The following is a 15,902-nucleotide window of genomic DNA, read 5'->3' as shown; positions in this document are numbered from 1 at the left end:
CAGGAAACATGGTGTTAGCTTTCACTGTTATGCTGATGATACGCAGCTCTATATTTCCTCGCAGCCCGGTGAAACACACCAATTTGAAAAACTAATGGAATGCATAGTCGATATAAAAAATTGGATGACGAGTAATTTCTTACTGCTAAATTCAGAAAAAACAGAGGTGTTAATCATAGGGCCTAAAAACTCTACTTGTAATAACCTAGAACACTGTCTAAGACTTGATGGTTGCTCTGTCAATTCTTCGTCATCAGTTAGGAACCTAGGTGTGCTACTTGATCGCAATCTTTCCTTAGAAAGCCACGTTTCTAGCATTTGTAAAACTGCATTTTTCCATCTCAAAAATATATCTAAATTACGGCCTATGCTCTCAATGTCAAATGCAGAAATGTTAATCCATGCATTTATGACTTCAAGGTTAGACTATTGTAATGCTTTATTGGGTGGTTGTTCTGCACGCTTGGTAAACAAACTACAGCTAGTCCAAAATGCAGCAGCAAGAGTTCTTACTAGAACCAGGAAGTATGACCATATTAGCCCGGTCCTGTCCACACTGCACTGGCTCCCTATCAAACATCGTATAGATTTTAAAATATTGCTTATTACTTATAAAGCCCTGAATGGTTTAGCACCTCAGTATTTGAATGAGCTCCTTTTACATTATACTCCTCTACGTCCGCTACGTTCTCAAAACTCAGGCAATTTGATAATACCTAGAATATCAAAATCAACTGCGGGCGGCAGATCCTTTTCCTATTTGGCGCCTAAACTCTGGAATAACCTACCTAACATTGTTCGGGAGGCAGACACACTCTTGCAGTTTAAATCTAGATTAAAGACCCATCTCTTTAACCTGGCATACACATAACATACTAATATGCTTTTAATATCCAAATCCGTTAAAGGATTTTTAGGCTGCATTAATTAGGTAAACCGGAACCGGAAACACTTCACATAACACCGTACTTTCTACATCATTAGAAGAATGGCATCTACGCTAATATTTGTCTGTTTCTCTCTTATTCCGAGGTCACCGTAGCCACCAGATCCAGTCTGTGTCCAGATCAGAGGGTCACTGCAGTCGCCCGGATCCAGTACGTATCCAGACCAGATGGTGGATCAGCACCTAGAAAGGACCTCTACTGCCCTGAAAGACAGCGGAGACCAGGACAACTAGAGCCCAGATACAGATCCCCTGTAAAGACCTTGTCTCAGAGGAGCACCAGGACAAGACCACAGGAAACAGATGATTCTTCTGCACAATCTGACTTTGCTGCAGTCTGGAATTGAACTAATGGTTTCGTCTGGTCAGAGGAGAACTGGCCCCCCAACTGAGCCTGGTTTCTCCCAAGGTTTTTTTCTCCATTCTGTCACCGATGGAGTTTCGGTTCCTTGCCGCTGTCGCCTCTGGCTTGCTTAGTTGGGGTCACTTCATCTACAGCGATATCGTTGACTTGATTGCAAATTAAAACAGACACTATTTCAACTGAACAGAGATGACATCAATGAATTCAATGATGAACTGCCTTTAACTATCATTTTGCATTATTGAGACACTGTTTTCCAAATGAATGTTGTTCAGTGCTTTGGCGCAATGTATTTTGTTTAAAGCACTATATAAATAAAGGTGATTGATTGATTGATTGAGTAGCAACGACAAAACCGCTGGAATCAGTCGATTGAGATGTATGGTAAATCAATGTTTAGTTAGTTCTCTCTAAATGTGTAGGAAAAATGTATCTAGCACTAAGTAGCAGCTTAAAGTCGAACTACACTGCACTGGCTAGTTTAGTAACCTGCAAACTAAGTTAAGCATTGAAGGTTAGAATACCTCCGGTGCAGCCGCAGTCTATCTGTTCCCCTCAAAATGTCCGTTTCCCTTTACGCAAACATAGTCAAGTCACCTTTATTTATATAGCGCTTTTAACAAAAAGAATTGCGTCAAAGCAACTGAACAACATTCATTAGGAAAACAGTGTGTCAATAATGCAGAATGACAGTTAAAGGCAGTTCATCTTTGATTCAGTGATGTCATCATCTCAGTTCAGTCGCCGAGTACGATCAGAACTAGCGAGCGCAAGAAGCGAGAATGGTTCAAAATACCGTCCTAAATCCTAAACTTGAAAATAGTTTTAAGACGAGGGTTTTCACAACTCGAAAATTATTAACATTTTTTTTTTTTTTTTTAAATCAGATTTATTACCGATTTCAGTGTGATGTTTGAGGCTTTGTCTATTTTGTTTTATACTGTCTTATACTTATTCATTTAGGCTCATTATTATTATTTTTGTATTATATGCCTTGCTGTTGTTGTATTTATGTATGCACTGAAAGCTTAAAAAAATCTTTGTGTGTGGTGTGTATGCAAAACATACACTAGAATAAGTATACAATGAACCATAAAAGTTGTGTATAAATCAGAACCATATGCACACATGACAACTTTAATTCATAGTGACCCCCCCCCCCCCCCTTTATTCAATAAACTATAAACCTGGTAAACAGACTCTGTGCCTTGGTCAGAAAGAATGATCTTTGTTGCCCCAAACCTGTGAAATAAATTAATGCAGTACACAACTGCTTCATATTTAGTCAGAATAGCATAGGCTATTTTGTGTAATGGTCAATAAATGCACTCATTTAAATCTTTGGTCATGCATTTGTGACTTTCCCCACTAAATTAATCCTAGCTGTTAACATAATCAGTTTATATGTCTCAAAGCAGTGTTGAAAAGGAAAATATTTAGTAGCCTTTTTAACCATTTATCAATGCCTTGCTTTTTTCTAATTCTAAAATAAAAATTGTCTGGCCTCTTTTTGTCCAGCAGCCACTTTTCTTCTAAAGGCTGAAGGAATATGCCTATATAAACCGAAATTAGAAAACAGGTCATTGTCCATGTGCTAGTTGCTTTAAGTCAGTTAAGTATAGTTTCTTGACAAGCACTGACTTTTTGTTATTATAAAGTGTTGCTGTATCATTATACTCACTTTACTATGAAAAAATGTGTTAGAGAAGTTGCTTACCATTAACTTGGAAATTGTAGGAACATATGCAAGTTAAATATTTCTGCTCTTTTTTTTAAAGACATGGATAAATACCTTGAGTTTTGTAATTTAGAATTTCCTCATATAGGTTTGATCTATATGAACTATATTCCACTGTATCAGTAAGAAGGTAAACAGATTAATCATAGAATATTAGTTCAAATGTATTGTTGCTCTATATGGAAACGTCAGCATGGACAGATTACACTAATTTGCAATGGAAAAATTAAACTGCAAAAACTCGGACATAAGACAAAAACAAAGCAACAACTGCAAGATGAAGAAAAATAATAACAGAACATTAACTGGAGTGTGAGAATCATTTTACTATGTTGCAGTGTAGCAAGAGATTTGTCCCTTTTTGCTTTCCTTACATCCAGTTGTGTTTGGTGTATTTGCAGGCGGCACGATTTAGGCTACTTTGGGGCAATGTTTAATAAACTATTTGGTTGAGTTTATTACACAGACCTTGCAACCCGAGGGGAAACAGGAATTCCTGAGGGGAACAGAATCGACTGCTATGAAATATGAAAAGCTATTTTCTGGACTGAAGACTGAGGGTGTGTTTTGCAGATGTGTGTGTTCAGTAGAGCTAATGTTATATTTTTGGCCAACCAGTGTGTGAAATATAGTGTGACAGCCTAGATTTGAGTAACTATAACACAAGAACAAGCTTTGACTTATTTATTTGCTCGGTGATTAAAGAGCTGTTTAAAGTCTTTTAGTCATGAAGATGTCTACATCTAAGTCATGAAATCACAGAAAAGGCGATTAAAGCTGCAAACTGTGCGTGTATAAGCAGCAAACCACGTATCTCAAATGCATGTTCAAATAAAATATAGCCTATTCTGCAATTCGAGGTCACAATATCAGACGTAAGTTGATTTGTATTTTTCACTCATCCACTGTTAAGTTTAAAAACAATCACATAACTGTAAAATTAACTCAATTTACTGTAAAATTACATCATAGGTAACTAATCAAATAACAAAAACATGAAGACTGATCCCTTATTTTAATTTAGGTTATTATTAATGCATTAGCCAACACCCAACACTGCTATAATTTCATACTGCTAGTTAATATGCTGTTTTTTTATTCCATACTGCTTGTTCATATCACAGTAGCATATGAACATAACTTTACTTTTTTTTTAACTGATAGCACTGTTCATTGTTGTGTTAACCGCGTGGAATAATACTACTGCATTGAAATACTAGGCTAGATGGTAATTTAGGCGGGACAAAGATTTGCATTCATTCTTCACATTTGTCAATCAAAATACACCTGGCAGACTGACAAACTCTCTTCCAAGCTTCATTTTTGCTCGTGAGGTTTCTGTATGACTCGAGCGTAATATCATATAGAATGGGATATTCGGAGACGGCAAGGATCAACTTTTCTCCCATGTTGCCGCGCACGATCGTCATGAAAGTTCCATGCGAGTGACACTAGGGGGCGAAATGCGACAATCCTATGCGAATGCCGTGTGCAGTGGAAAGGCGGCTTCAGAAACATATTAATAAATTACAGTTCATGCAACATTTAATGCCATGACTATATGAACTGAAGAGTTCTCGCTCTGATTTAACCCTTTATAGGTTTTATTTTGAGGAGAGAGTCCAGTCTTCTCAAGCAGTAGATATCCTCTTCTATTCACATATAACGTTAGAGATGTTCATGACTCTAAATAAGACACAAAATATCAAGAACAAAAATCATAGGTTAACCTATGGAAAAAGGAAAAAAAAATTACAGCTCCGAAAAATCCCAATGTAATGTACTCTTAATGTTATTCTTAATTTCTGGAAACTGTCTCTGTAATCAGTCTTCACTGCTTGGGGGAGGGGCTCGCTGGCAGCCTCCGTGCGTCTGACGTCAGCACGCAATCCCCGAACCCGAGGCTGAGGCTGTAAACAATAAAACCCAGCCCGTCCATCATCCATGCGCTAAACATGCATCTGTCCGCGATGACGGCTGTGTTGTCGGTGCTGCTGTGGCTCTTCTGCGCCCTCCGGTCCGCTCGAGGTGAGTGTGCGTGCGCGCGCGAGAGCGAGCGTTTCTACGCGGTTCGGTTCGGCTCTTGTTCAGGGATGCTGCGAGCGCGCGCCTCGGCTAACGCTAGCGCGGCCGTTACTCCCACATTCCCGCAAATCCGCCGATTACCCGTTGATGTTCGCGGCGGATTAGGTCCCGGAGGGTTCTTTGAGCTGAAACGACTCGAATGAGCCCAGGGATGCGAGGATCCACGGTAAAGAGGAGAGCTGACACGATGTGAGCTAACGTGAACACATCCAGCGTAAGATGGACGAGACTCCATCCCATAAACACTCCCGATTCACCAGAGAGCTGCTGTTTACTGCCTGTTTACCGTGTGTTTACAGTTTACCGTGTGGTTTTACGGTGTTTATCGTGTGTTTACTGCGTGTTTACCGTGTGTTTTTATGGTGTTGACCATGTTTATCGTGTGTTTACTGCGTGTTTACCGTGTGTTTTTATGGTGTTGACCATGTTTATCGTGTGTTTACCTCATGTTTAGCTCTGACTGTGAGCTGGACACAATCGTCCAGGTCTCCTCTCAGCTGTAGGATCTTCTTCTCATCTAAACCGGATATGAACACGGTTAGATCTGATGGACACCGCAGTCTTATTCTTCTCTGATCGATGCACTGTTCTAGTTTTCATTTTAAAGTTTAGTATTTTTGATTATTTTGTATTTTTTTTTTTAGTTTTAGTCTTCGCTATTGTATTTCTTCTACCTACCTTTTTTTTTTATAAGGAACAAAATGTTTTTCTAAGATTCAAGAGTTTTATTTGTATATAATAAGCAGGCAATGCACATCATGTCTGCTCCATAAACTGTGTAATTATTTCTGAAGTATACAAGAAAAAATAAACGGGGATAATACTGTAGTAAGAAAGAAATAGGCCTGAAGTACATGACCGTGTACAGTAGACTTTCATATTCAGATCGCAGCTTCGTGTTTGAAGTTCAGCTGAAGCGGCTCGTGTTGCTTCTGTATGAAATGAATCGTGTTCTTTGTGTGATACGCTTGATGAAGTATCTGAAGAGGTTTCATACACAGGTTTATCTCTGATCCAGATGTCTGCTGTGTGTGTGTGTGTGTGTGACAGGAGCGTCTGGGAGCCCCCTGAGCAGGTACATCCGTCACTACGAGGGTCTGTGGTACGACAGGGATCTGCTGCACACACAGCACACGAGAGCCAAGAGAGCGCTGTCTCTACAGGAGCGAGAGCTACAGCTGGACTTCCACGCTCACGGCCGGTGAGGACCGCCACAGTCCTGCTGCACACAGCACACACCGCCGGATGAGGATAACACGTGCTCTTAGAGCGCCTTTACCGCATCTCAAAGCGCTTTACCGCCTTTACCACACCTCAAAGTGCTTTACCGCCTTTACCGCATCTCAAAGTGCTTTACCGCCTTTACCGCATCTCAAAGTGCTTTACCGCATTTACCGCACCTCAAAGCACTTTACCACACCTCAAAGTGCTTTACAAAAGTAAACTTTATATATTTTTGAAAGGGAAAATTGAAACTGCATCATAACAGTTAAAGCAGAATAGAATAAAAGCCTCCATTTGTCTGATCTCGTTGTTCAGAAGCTTGTGATCTGCTCTAAACAAGTCTCTTCTGCTCAACTAAGCTGCATTAGTATTACAGTCTAATCATCTGTTTTCTGTGTGAATCTGTGTTAAAGTGTAATGTATTTCTGTATTTTCAGCATCATTCCTCCAGTCTTCAGTGTCACATGATCTTCAGAAATCAGAATAATATGATCATTTACTGCTCAAGAAACATTTCTGATTATTATCAGTGTTGAAAAACATATTTTGGAACTTATGACATATTTTATTTTGTTTAGGACTCTTTGATGGATAAAGCTAAACAGTGGTTATTTAAAATAGAAACTTTTCTAACAGCACAAGTCTTTATTATCACTTTTATTTCATCAATTTAAAATAAAACCACTCACTTCTTGTGAACTGTAGTGTATATTGGTAAAAAAGGGTTTCTATTTTGAATAAACGCTGTTCTTTTAAACATTTTATTCATCTGTGAATCCTGAAAAATAAACTGTATCACAGTTTCCACAGAAATATCATGCAGCACAACTGTGTTCAACACTGATAATAATCTTCATGTTTCTTGAGCAGTAAATCATCATATCTTCATGATTTCTGAAGATCATGTGACACTGGAGACTGGAGGAATGATGCTGAAAATACAGCGGAGCATCACAGAAATACATTACACTTTAACACAGATTCACACAGAACACAGCTGATTAGACTGTAATACTAATGCAGCTTAGTTGAGCAGAAGAGACTTGTTTAGAGCAGATCACACATCTTTCTGATCCCAGCATGTGAATGGCAGTGTATATGATGCTGGAGTTCATCCGTACACTAGATCTGCATTATCTGTGTGTGGCAGCACTTCCCCGGGGAATATGTCAGCAATAATGTACGAGACGCTGTGCTGTATTGTGAATAAATCACAGCTAAAGGGAGTTGTTCAGCACAACACAGCAATGTTTCCCTCTCCTCACTTGGGAAACTGTAGACACACATCACATATCTCCTCTTGAGAAGCCTTTATTAGACGAGGAAGGGATGGGTCTGAAGATGCAACATGACGCCAGCAGGGGTCACTCTCACTTCATTAAATACAGTACAGACAGATCATTCTGCCGAAGCACGTAACACACACAACAGTTTGATGCTGTATTATTGATTGCTCAGTGACACACAGAACCGTTGGGTGAAGCGTTCATAGCTGTGCTGTTTTGTGAATCAGCGGCTGACCAATCACAATCCAGGAATAGAACTGACGGTTTATAAAGATGTATTTCAGCAGAGGTGCTTCTTGTGAATGCGGTCTCAGTGTCTGCCAGCAGGAGGCGCTGTAGGAGCAGCAGATACAGCGCTTTCCCTGGGAACGAGTGTACACAGAGCAGCGCTGCGCTCACAAACACTGCTCTATCAGCCGTTACATGGAAACAGTCTGGTCCCTTTAAAGAGACATTCATGTAAAACAGCTGCGCCAGGTTTGGACTCAAACGTGCAGAGCTCATGTTTATTCAGAGTCAGCGCAGTCTGGAAGATCAGTTTGTGGAGGTCAGAGTCGATATTACAAATAAACCAATGGGAAATCCTGAAACTCGGGTACAGAGCCTGTCACCTAAGCACTTGTGTGTGTCCGTGTGTCCGTGTGTGTGTGTGTGTCCGTGTGTGGTCTGTGTGTGGTGTGTGTGTCCGTGTGTGGTCTGTGTGTGGTGTGTGTGTCCGTGTGTGGTCTGTGTGTGGTGTGTGTCCGTGTGTGTGTGTGCATTCATCTCCTCTTGCTGCTTGTTTCCTTCTCAGACATTTTAACCTGCGAATGAGGCGAGACACCAGACTGTTTTCAGAAGACTTTAAGCTGGAGATGTCTGGAGAGGAGCTGGACTACGACACCTCACACATCTACACCGGAGAACTGTACGGTGAGCAGACACACGGATCACAGATGAGGCTCACGTCATCATTCATGAAGCTCTGATGCATCTCATTTATCAGAAGGGACAATAGAGACATTTATAATGTTACCGAAGATTTCTGTTTCGGTTAATTCTGTTCTTCTGAACTTTCTGTTCATCTGTGAATCCTGAAAAATAAAAAGTGTCACAGTTTTCACAGACATATTGAGCATTAGAATCATGTTGTGCTGTAGATCTGATCAAATGAGAGCAGCTTCTTCCAGAAACATGAGCAGGTGTTGTGCAGCTGCGTGACTCTTGCTGTGCTTTTCCTCTCCTCTGGTGATTCGTGTGGTCTCTCCTCAGGTGAACACGGCTCTCTGACGCACGGATCGGTCGTGGACGGCCAGTTCGAGGGCTTCATTCAGACCCATCGAGGGACGTATTACGTGGAGCCGATGGAGAGATACCTGCAGGACAAGAACGTCCCGTTCCACTCCGTCATCTACCACGAGGACGACATCCGTGAGTCCAGCCGTCCGTCTGTGGAGCACGGCGTCAGCGTGCACTCACCCTAATCATGTAGAGCTTCCTCAGGGAGTGACGCCGCTCATTATTACTCATGAGACGCGTGTCTGTGTCTTATTCACATCATCACTGAGATCATGAGTGTGTGAGAGATGCAGACAGCCACAAAACAACCACTGAAACCGCTTCAGTCTCCGTTCCAGCCTCCTAGTGCTGCTCTGAAAGTGATTGAGCCAAACTGAGCAAAAGATGCTAACTCAAGCCATTTCCAGCAGATTGATGTTTCAGATGGTTTACGAGCACCTGTATACTACTCCAGGATTTCTATTATTATGCAAAAGCACTGGGCCGTCCTGAGTCAATGATCGAGTGTTTAGAAGCAGAAACATGTGCTGTGTATTGGTAATAATCTGGCGATACGATACGTATCACGATACAGGGGATACGATACGATATATTGGGATACACTGTAGCCCCTTTCACACTGCACGATTGACCCGCAATATTCCCGTAACATTGCCTGGTCGCCTTCTGTGTGAAAGCAACCACGTCCCGGAATTGATTACCGAATCGAACCCGGGTCGGGGACATAGTAACATTGCGGTAATCGATCCGGAACGAGTGCTGTGTGAACAAAAGCCAGATCTAATTCGGTATCGAAGTGATGACGCGCGTTATCGCGCGACTCTTTTACCGGCTGTTTTGAAGGAAGATCAACATTCGCGACGAAAACACATGTGCAAACTGTAATGAAGCAGAGATCAGTTAGTTCCTCACTTACCGCGCTGACGCAGAGATCGTTTGCTTGCTTCAGTAAAAGTATAACGTGCCTAGCGTTGTCGACTCGTACATTACACGTCACGCGCTGATGTCACGTGTCGTTACGGGATCTTCAAGGGTTGTGTGTGAAAGCACGCACATATACCGGTCATCACTGGCAGTGTGAAAGTGCCAAATCTAGCGACCAGGGAACAATTACAGGAACACTTTACCCCTGTATTTGCCGGAATGGCAGTGTGAAAGGGGCTTGTGATACTGTCAGCAGGGCGATATATTGGATATTTCTTATTTTAGAACAAGGATATACTTATATGTTTATAATTCAATTCTAGTTTATTTCTATAGTGCTTCTTACGATGTAAATCAGTGCAAGGCAGCTTTACAGACAATTAATTTTCCACAATATATTTAGTAGTAGTTTATCAGTGGTGACTGTCAGTTTGTGTGCATATGGCAGAAATGGACAGACAAATCAATTAAGACGTAATCAAACAGACGACGAACACTATTAACAACAACGATTATATGATGTTATTTAACTTCTAGCAAAATGTGTTAGTTCTGTATGTTGGAAGAACACACCAGCATGTGCAAACCTTAGCAATAAGAAAATAGAAATGATTTAAGCAGAACACCGTGGGATCTGCATTCGCAGTAATCAGTCCCTGAAACATTCAACGTTACTGAAACACTGTTTGTGCAGAACGAGTAAAGGGGGATAAATTAAAGCGCTTGCAGGATCCTATTAGCGATGTAAGAAAATACAGATGCACGTGAGTATCGCGATGTTTAGTTTGGTGATACTGTATCGATTCTCAAAAACGTAATATCGATATTTTAAAAAAACTAGTCATACAAGATTCATGTCTTCCTCTCTGAACGAATCCTGAGTGACAGGAGACACTAGCATAAGAGCACGCCTCTAATGTTAGCATTGATGTAGTTCTCCGCTAATAATGGAGGGTGAAAGAACGGTCCCGGTTCATGTTTCGGTGTATAAAGCTGAAGTGTGCTGTCATTTAGGCTTTGTTAGTTTCATGTTTAACGTTCATTAGTCATTCTGTTTTTTTATTTTTGTATTTTACTAATGAAACTCTTTGTGGCTGTTATGTTTTGGCCCAAACTAACTCAGATAGTCATAAGTATATGCCTTTTACGTGGCACAAGGCTTAATTTCTAGGGGAATTTTTGTTTTGTTTTAAATAACCATTTCAATTAATTAAACAATTTAACTACGTGACATTATAATATAAAACCAATACTAAAATGTTCAGAAAAACATCCCTGTTATTGCACAAAGTTCAGTTTTTTGAATTACCATTTTATGTGTTTTATAATAATTGTACAACTTTTAATGGATGCAATAATATAAATCCATTGAACAACAAAACCATTTGATCTAAACGTATCAAACCAACTGTAACCTATTCTGAATATTATTCTTTATAATGCCCAAGGTGGTTTTTCAGATTATGCCTTTGTTTTTATAATGTTTTATTTAACTAAAGGATCCTGCAATCCCCCTTTACTCGTTCTGCACAAACAGTGTTTCAGTAACGTTGAATGTTTCAGGGACTGATTACTGCGAATGCAGATCCCACGGTGTTCTGCTTAAACTATTTTTATTTATCTATCTATTGCTAAGGTTTGCATATGGTGGTGTGTTCTTAATGACAGCTTTCTAAAATAAGAAATATCCCAATATATCGCTCTGCTGACAGTATCACAGTGAACGATGTCAGTTAACAGGAACTAGCGCTGAAAAATACTTAAAATCTTAAGTTGTATCTGTTAATATTATTTAATAAACCTCAGTTGGCATGAGCAATGTTAATACTGTTATCAAAAGAACTGCACACTGATAATGTTTGTCCCTATATGAAGTAATGTGCCCTTGTCTCTGGAGCGCTTGATTCTGATTGGTCATTCAGCAGTCACATGTTCCTGTTTAACTCTGACCCTGCTGGTTGTGCTGGTGTTCAGAGTAATGTTTTGTGATGCTGACGGTCTGTCCTCTCTGTGTGATCCAGAGTATCCGCACAAATACGGCCCAGAAGGCGGCTGCGCAGACTCGTCTGTGTTTGAGAGAATGAAGAAGTATCAGGCGTCAGCGCTGGAGGAACCGGCCAAGGTCAGACATCTGCGTCTGCTTGACTCACATTCAGAGCAACTGCAGCTGCACAAGCCTGTGTCTTTCCCTTCAGGAGGATCACGTGTTGCTGAGGAAGAGGAGGATGACCCAGGTGGAGAAGAACACCTGCCAGCTCTTCATCCAAACCGATCACCTCTTCTTCAAGTACTACAAGAGCAGAGAGGCCGTGATCGCTCAGGTGCGTCCTGTGCTGAGAGCGCTGTGAGTGATGATGATGGTGATGGTGATGATGAGGAGGATGTGCTGTGTCCCGCAGATCTCCAGTCACGTCAAGGCCATCGATGCCATCTACCAGGGCACAGACTTCATGGGCATCCGCAACATCAGCTTCATGGTCAAGAGGATACGGGTGATTTCATCTCATTAGTGCATGTGCAGACACAGAACTAAACTCAAGGAGAAGTGTTGTCTTAGCAACTAGCTCAAATAGTTTTTTATTATAGTGTATCTTCAGTTAACATTTAACTTATGTAGTTTAGTAAATAATAACCCTAGTATACACACAAGCTAGTTTGTAACACTGTTGAGTTAACCCTTATGCGTTGTTGGGGGTAAAGTTTAGTCTTATTTTGGCCACAACTTTCTCTGTGTTGGAGCTAATGGAATTATCTTATTTTGACACGTATTTTAGGAAAATGCTTTGAAAACTCAATACACTGTTGGCAGTATGTTGGTGGATGAAAACACAGACTAAATTAAACTGCTGCAAAAATGTATCAGCTAAATATTTTTGTCAAAATTTTGCATAAATCTATTAGTCAACCTCAAAATTACCAAATGTTTAAACCCCTGCCAAAAGTTTTTAACTCTTTAATTTCTAAGTTCATAAATTTTCACTGATAGGGGGGAAACAATTACTGTATTTTCCGGACTATAAGTCACTCTTTTTCATAGTTTGGCTGGTCCTGCGACTTATAGTAAGGTGCGACTTATTTATCAAAATTAATTTGACATGAACCAAGAGAAATGAACTAAGAGTTCACATTACCGTCTCCAGCCACCAGAGGGCGCTCTGTGCTGCCAGAGATGCTGCTCCGTGCTCCTGTAGTCTACACTGAGCAGCATAGAGCGCCCTCTCGCGGCTGGAGACGGTAATGTTTTCTCTTGGTTCTTGGGTCTAAATAAATGCGACTTATAGTCCAGTGCGACTTGTTTTTTTCCTTGTCATGATGTATTTTTGGACTGATGCGACTTATACTCGGGTGCGACTTATAGTCCGAAAAATACGGTACTTGTTTTCAATATAAAAAGTGATTGTGGACTGGATTTTTTTTTTCTTTTATCACACTCTTGGGCATGTCAAAGATTAGTAAAAACATTAGCTTTGATGCATTGTTAGTTTTTGTGCAGCATCCCAACACGACACATTTAACGTCTCTGTGGTGCTGACGGTGTACCTCCAGCAGCTACAGCAGGAGAACAGTAATGATGGACCGCTGCTCCTCACTCAGGGCTGTGTATACGCTAATAGGACAGACAGCTTCACAAATGGGCGGGAATTTCACTGCTAGCTCTTTCTCTCCTCTTGTCCCAAACTCTTCTTGGGTCGTTTGGTTGGCCCGTACACTTACGTTTACAAGAGCTTTCCTTCTTGACAGAACCAGCAGCAGACTGAAACCGTAATTATGTTCCATAAATAAGTAACACAATCCACCATAGAACGTGCAAGAAGTAAATAAGGAACTGCTTGAAGCAAGCTCGTGGTTTGCTGGACTCTAGACACTGCTTCCGCATTTGTCCAGGACACTGTTGTCATGTGGTTTCCACATCAGTAAAGGCTAACTAACGTGATTGATAGGCGACTGCACTGCCCCGTGTCACGGTTCAGAATGGGGATTTTCTCATGATTTACAGATAGTTGAAAACATTAGAGATATTGTTAGTAATCAGCTTGACAAAATATATAACACTAGCCTAGTGGATTTTGGGTATTTTACTGAAAATATCTTACAAATTGTTCCTTTAATGATAATCAAAACATCGTTTTTTTCTTATGTTGCAAAAATGAGCTTCCATATTGACTTGAAGATGTGAAACGTTGAAATATAAAACTAGGTCAAATTATATTTTTGAAGGGATTATACAGTAGATCTTATTTTTAATGTTTAAAGTCAGACCTGTCTTTAGTGGTCAGTAATCCAGCTTTAGGCAGTGCAGCTGGTCTCTAACAGTGTTCTGGTCTCAGATAAACACCACGAGTGACGAGCGCGATCGCTCCAACCCCTTCCGCTTCGCTAACATCGGCGTGGAGAAGTTCCTGGAGCTGAACTCGGAGCAGAATCATGATGATTACTGTCTGGCGTATGTCTTCACCGACCGGGACTTTGACGACGGTGTGCTGGGTCTGGCCTGGGTCGGGGCTCCAGCCGGTAAACACTGCTGCATGATACACACGTTCCCTCAGACCAGTGTTTCTCCTTCAGTTCTCTGATGCTGTGTGTGTGTGTGTGTGTGTCAGGGAGCTCTGGGGGGATCTGTGAGAAGAACAAGCTGTATTCTGACGGGAAGAAGAAGTCTCTGAACACCGGGATCATCACAGTGCAGAACTACGCCTCGCACGTGCCTCCTAAAGTCTCACACATCACCTTCGCTCACGAGGTCGGACACAACTTCGGTTCCCCGGTGAGTGCTGAAGAAGCTGAAATCACTGTCACTCTGTATGAGGAAAACACAGCCTGAAAATACATACACTAATGACTAATGAGAGAATTTACTAGTTTCTGCAGAGTTTCTGCTGCTCTTAAGTCCTGGTTGCTCCTTCCACAAATTATGGCCATTGAAAATCTTAAATGAGCAGGAAGTATTAAATTAATAGACTGAATCAGATGTAGCTTGACCTGTTCAAATGAATCTCTTCCTCAGTATTTTTGTCTTGTTTTCCAGTAGAAATGTATAAACGTCTTTAAATCAAGATACATTTACAAGAGATGCAAAAGAACGCATGACGTCTATATTTCTGAAAAACTGAGCAAAATGAAGTGAGTTTAAGATTAAAACAAGAACAAATATCTGCCAATGGGAATGAAAACATGTTTCCCTTTGAATCAAGTCCATATTTCTGATTCCATATATTTGTTCTTGATTCATTCATAAAATCCATTTTGATCGGTTTCACAGAAAACAAGACTTGCTTGATGTCGCTTCTCAAGTAAGTGTGATTTAAGGATCTTCAGACACTGGAAACCAAACAGAATCACTAGGTACATGGACACTTTTTGCTTCCATCGGATTGAATTCATTGTGATTGATGAATCTGAACGTAGTGTTTACAGGAACGCTGAATAAAGTGATCCGGTTGATGTGCGCGTTTACATGTCACAAGCGTCTGATCGGATTTACTCTTTTGACATACACATTGCATGACTATACAGAGTTTCCCGCTGCTGTTAGGCGACGCCCAGCACAGTATTTATTTAACTGATTTCATAGGGCCCTATATTACTTCTATTAGTACGGTTCAGTACGTGTGTTTTTTTTTTTTTGTAAATAAAGCACTTTTTTTCAGTATTCAATTTAAAAACTATTGGTGAATTAATTGTTATGAGCCAGTGTGGTCCAACCTTGTTATTGTTATCGGCAAAATGCAATATTTGTCGACCTCTAGTGGTGATTGTGGTGGTGATGATGATGATGATGATGATGATGATGATGATGATGATGATGACGGTCCGCAGCATGACTCCGGGTCAGAGTGCACTCCCGGCGAGTCTAAGAGCCAGGATAAGAAGGAGCGAGGGAACTACATCATGTACGCTCGAGCCACTTCTGGAGACAAGCTGAACAACAACAAGTTCTCCGTCTGCAGCGTCAAGAACATCAGCCAGGTGCTGGAGAAGAAGCGCGGCACCTGTTTCGTGGGTGAGTCTCAGAGCGACAGGAGAGTGAGTGCTGCTCCTCAGCTGAAGCGCTGATGT

At 41.0% G+C, this 15,902-nt stretch overlaps 1 protein-coding gene across 3 annotated transcripts in view; it reads left to right on the top strand.

Annotated features, from left to right (window-relative positions):
- The first annotated feature begins 4,908 nt into the window (after positions 1 to 4,908).
- The window catches only part of LOC127947390 (disintegrin and metalloproteinase domain-containing protein 10), a 23,367-nt gene continuing 12,373 nt past the window's right edge, over positions 4,909 to 15,902 (top strand). Inside the window, exons 1-10 of one of the 3 annotated variants that reach the window (XM_052544484.1) lie at positions 4,909 to 5,076; positions 6,184 to 6,334; positions 8,437 to 8,555; positions 8,895 to 9,053; positions 11,867 to 11,967; positions 12,041 to 12,166; positions 12,245 to 12,337; positions 14,174 to 14,357; positions 14,447 to 14,610; positions 15,663 to 15,846. In XM_052544484.1, coding sequence (XP_052400444.1) covers positions 5,004 to 5,076; positions 6,184 to 6,334; positions 8,437 to 8,555; positions 8,895 to 9,053; positions 11,867 to 11,967; positions 12,041 to 12,166; positions 12,245 to 12,337; positions 14,174 to 14,357; positions 14,447 to 14,610; positions 15,663 to 15,846 — 1,354 coding nt within the window. In that variant the 5' untranslated portion in view covers positions 4,909 to 5,003. Of the gene's footprint in view, positions 5,077 to 5,163; positions 5,300 to 5,652; positions 5,671 to 6,183; positions 6,335 to 8,436; positions 8,556 to 8,894; positions 9,054 to 11,866; positions 11,968 to 12,040; positions 12,167 to 12,244; positions 12,338 to 14,173; positions 14,358 to 14,446; positions 14,611 to 15,662; positions 15,847 to 15,902 lie in introns of those variants that run through there. The other 2 variants (XM_052544486.1, XM_052544485.1) reach the window with 2 other exon arrangements.

The sequence above is a fragment of the Carassius gibelio genome, chromosome A25 (assembly GCF_023724105.1).
Source record: "Carassius gibelio isolate Cgi1373 ecotype wild population from Czech Republic chromosome A25, carGib1.2-hapl.c, whole genome shotgun sequence".
NCBI classification, from domain to species: domain Eukaryota; kingdom Metazoa; phylum Chordata; class Actinopteri; order Cypriniformes; family Cyprinidae; genus Carassius; species Carassius gibelio.
Note: the sequence above shows the minus strand (reverse complement) of the source record. Positions and strands in the feature narration are given on the sequence as shown.